General features: G+C 35.3%; 1 protein-coding gene across 1 annotated transcript; it reads right to left on the reverse strand.

Annotated features, from left to right (window-relative positions):
• Positions 1-1,155: 1,155 nt before the first annotated feature.
• On the reverse strand, positions 1,156-1,578 carry LOC145122550 (uncharacterized). Its single transcript, XM_079058140.1, has one exon. The coding sequence runs from the start codon at positions 1,576-1,578 to the stop codon at positions 1,156-1,158; it is 423 nt and encodes a 140-aa protein (XP_078914266.1).
• Positions 1,579-3,657: the final 2,079 nt, after the last annotated feature.

The raw sequence follows: 3,657 nt of genomic DNA on the forward strand, positions 1-3,657 counted from the left end.
AAAAGCCATGCACATTAGGGTTTACATGGTATAACCCTACATGTGGCACACTATATAAGCAACCTCATAAGGAGCAAAATCGGCCACTAAGACAAGAACAAGGAGGGCTAGCCGATTTTGAGTGAAAGTGTTATTCTCTCAAGTTATTCCAAGAGTTGTGGTGTTGTGTGAAACATTTGAGGCATCACATTTAGGGTGCCAGGGTCACAAGGTCTTAAGGAATCCAAGATACAAGAAAGGTATGTCATTCTACTAGTTTTTATATTACAAGTACCCCATGCCATGCTAGTTAGGATGAGAACCTTCGAAAAATCAAATTTGCATGAATATTAGAGAAAACATAGATCCAAGGTTTATAGGGTTGCATGTACACCATAGGAGTGTTAGAATGCTCAAAACCCATCATTTTTGGGGTATGAAGTCTTATCCAACATTTGGAGCATTTAGAGTTCAATGGAGCATATGATAAAGGAACGAATCATCTGATAGGGGAATGGTTCATGCGGCAAAGGAATGGATCATGTGACAAAGGAACAGATCATCTTAAAGGGGGTATGGAGCACCTGGAAAGGAATTGGGCATCTTACAATGTGGGATGCGCCATTTAGGAAGATGGTGTGCCACCTATAGACAATGTGTGCCAATTTGGAATCAAGATGTGCCATCTAGAAGGAGGATGTGCCAACATAGAGGAACATGCACCACTCTAGTACGTATGGTGTATTCCAGAGTATTGATGTTCTACAGATGTGTTGATGAAGTATGGATGTGCCACTAATGATCATGATGTGCCACTTGAGCATCATGATGTGTGATGTCGAAATATTACTAAACCTAACTTTACCTACTATCTAACTAACTATTCGACTAAAGTTAGTGTACCTTATCGCAAATAGTATAACACAAACAGTCGGGTATCGATCACAGGGAATGGTTTTAGTTAACTAATTTACCTACTAAAAATTAACCTAAAACAAGCCTTCTTCATTATTCTTACTCGCCCAAGACCTTGGAGTTTTGTGAGCAATTATGTCCAAAACTGTCGGAATGGATGCTCTTGGATTTGTACGTTTGACTTGTTGAATTGACTGAATTTCTTCCTCCATTAGATTTTCCAACTCCTCAAGTTCATTTCCTTCATCTATGTTGAAAACTTCATCTTGAGCTTTTTAGTTTTGAAAACCATCTTCCACTCCAAAATGTAACTTCTTCATCTCTAACTCTCAAAGTAAGTTTAGATTCACGAATGTCAACCAAGGCTCTAGAAGTATTGAGTAAAGGGTGACCAAGAATTATAGGGACATTGGTATCTTCCTTCATATCCAAAACAACAAAATCAATTGGAAAAACAAATTTCCCAATTTTGACCAATATATCCTCCACTATGCCTCGAGGATGAGTCACTGAACGATTAGCCATGTGAATTGTCATTCTAGTAGCCTTGAAATCCGGAAGAATTAGCTTTTGATAGAACGAGTAAGGTATTAAATTTATGCTTGCCCCCGAATCGGCTAAAGCATAAGTCTTCATGTTGTTTCCAAATTCACACGGTAGAGTGAGGCGTCTAGGATCTCCCATCTTCTTTGGCGGGTATCGACTAAGTCTTGCAAAAACTTAGCATATTCAGGAACTTGGGACAATGAATCGATAAAAGGAGTATTTATTAGAATAACCTTTACTTGCTTCATAAATTTCAAATGTTCCTGCTCCAATGGATGAATTCTTACTCGAGACAGAAATGGAAGTGGAGGACGATAAGTTTAAACATCAGTAATTATGGATAATTCATGTTGGTTACCGATATTTATATTATTAGTAATTTAAGTCCAAATAAACTAATGTTTAACTAATTCATGTAGAACTATGCATGGTCATACATAATTTAACACATAATCAATTATGAATATTAAATAGAGCTATGTAAGATTGATTAAACAAACATAATTATAGTCATAATATATGTTCTCCAACATGGCCAAATTTAATAACTTTAATTACTTATCTAAGATGGGTTCGATCCTAGCTCTAGTAATCTAATGGTCACTAAATTACTAGGTATCAAGTTCATGCAATTTAATATCCACTAAGCTACACACAAACATGATTTCAAGCAATTTAAGTATCAAATATTAGCATGCTAGGTATTAACAATCAAACACAAGCAATTAACCAACTAGCATAATCCATAACTAATAAGCTAAACCATGAGTTGAAGTTTCATCTAGCTAAACAGAAGTAGCTAGATTCAGCTCCTCATGGCTGAATTCAAACACACAAACACAATAAATAAAAACATAGTCAATTGTACCAAATTAAAAGTGGAAGTTATGATCTTCAACTCCTTTTTCTTCCTTTGGTGCTAAAACTTGACTCTTTTGGTTTATTTGACTTCATAAATCGTCTTCTAAAACCTCCAAATCTCCATAACCTCCTCCAAAATTGTAAGCACCATGGATATATATAGTTTTCATGATTTTTGCACTCCACGTCGTGAATTAAGGCTTCACGTCGTGAATTAGGATGAATCCCTATCGAGCAAGGACTCTGACTTCCCGTGTACTCATCTTCTAGAAATACCAACTCCACGTCGTGTAAGTGAAGTCCACGATGTGGATTGAGCTTTTCGTTGGGATTTTCTTCTTTTAATTCTTCAATCCTCCATAGTTCCGCTTCTTGTCGCTTTTGGTCCTTATTCTTCAAGATTGCTCATTTTTGCTACAAAATACAATTCAATTTAATAAGTACCACTTATCTCTGCTAATAACCAAAATATTAATCAAAATGCATTAAAATATTGCCTAAAATGTGTATAGATATGGCAATATCAAATACCTCACCCTTATCTTTTGCTTTCCCTCAAGCAAAACTAATTAAGTTTTAAGTTAAAATCTTATTACCAACATCACATAATACAATCCATTTTGAACTCAACCATTATACCAATACCTCGATGCGCATATTTGTGTCTAAGATCCTAACAACTTCCCCAATCTTAGCTACTCACAATCCTTATGAACCTTCACCCCTTAGCTTATACGACACTCATTTTTGCAACCCTCCGCATCCATCCTTAGAAATATTTCTTAACCTCAAGGTATTTTTGGTTAAGCTACCCAAGCATACATAATCTAGAAAAAATTACAACTTTAGATACCACAATGGAGCTCTTGGAATTATTCACTTCTTTGAATAATTGATCTTTGATTTCTTTGAATTCGCCACTTTTTTCTTTGATTTTTGGTATCTTCAACTTTTTGATTCTTCAGAACTTTGATCTTTTGATCTTCATACTTTGATAGCTCCAAAATTCTTACTATTCTTTGGTAATTTCTCTCTTTTTTTTATATACCTCACTTTTTCCGCGCAATTCCTACATGCTTAAACAATGGAGCTTAACTTCAACCTTTATTGGTTAGAGGTATTAGTCTAAGTGCAATGACTATATAAGCTCTCCTGGATAGATTTCAGGTTTAGGCTGTAAAACATATTATGTCATATAAACTACCAGATTACCTTTCATATCTCATGGATTTTCACTAGGAATGGGAAGCCACAAATATACTATAACATATGTTGGCTCAATTAAACATTTGAGCTCGAATTGGATCATCTCACGCAACACTAGCAACTTAAGTTTTTATTATCACTAGATTCAAT

Source organism: Lactuca virosa, chromosome 6, assembly GCF_052849685.1.
Source record: "Lactuca virosa cultivar CGN04683 chromosome 6, Lactuca_virosa_CGN04683_v6, whole genome shotgun sequence".
NCBI lineage: Eukaryota > Viridiplantae > Streptophyta > Magnoliopsida > Asterales > Asteraceae > Lactuca > Lactuca virosa.

What these genes read in the sequence shown, in the direction of transcription:
- LOC145122550 (XM_079058140.1), bottom strand. Translation starts at nt 1,578, where the DNA reads ATGGGAGATCCTAGACGCCTCACTCTACCGTGTGAATTTGGAAACAAC.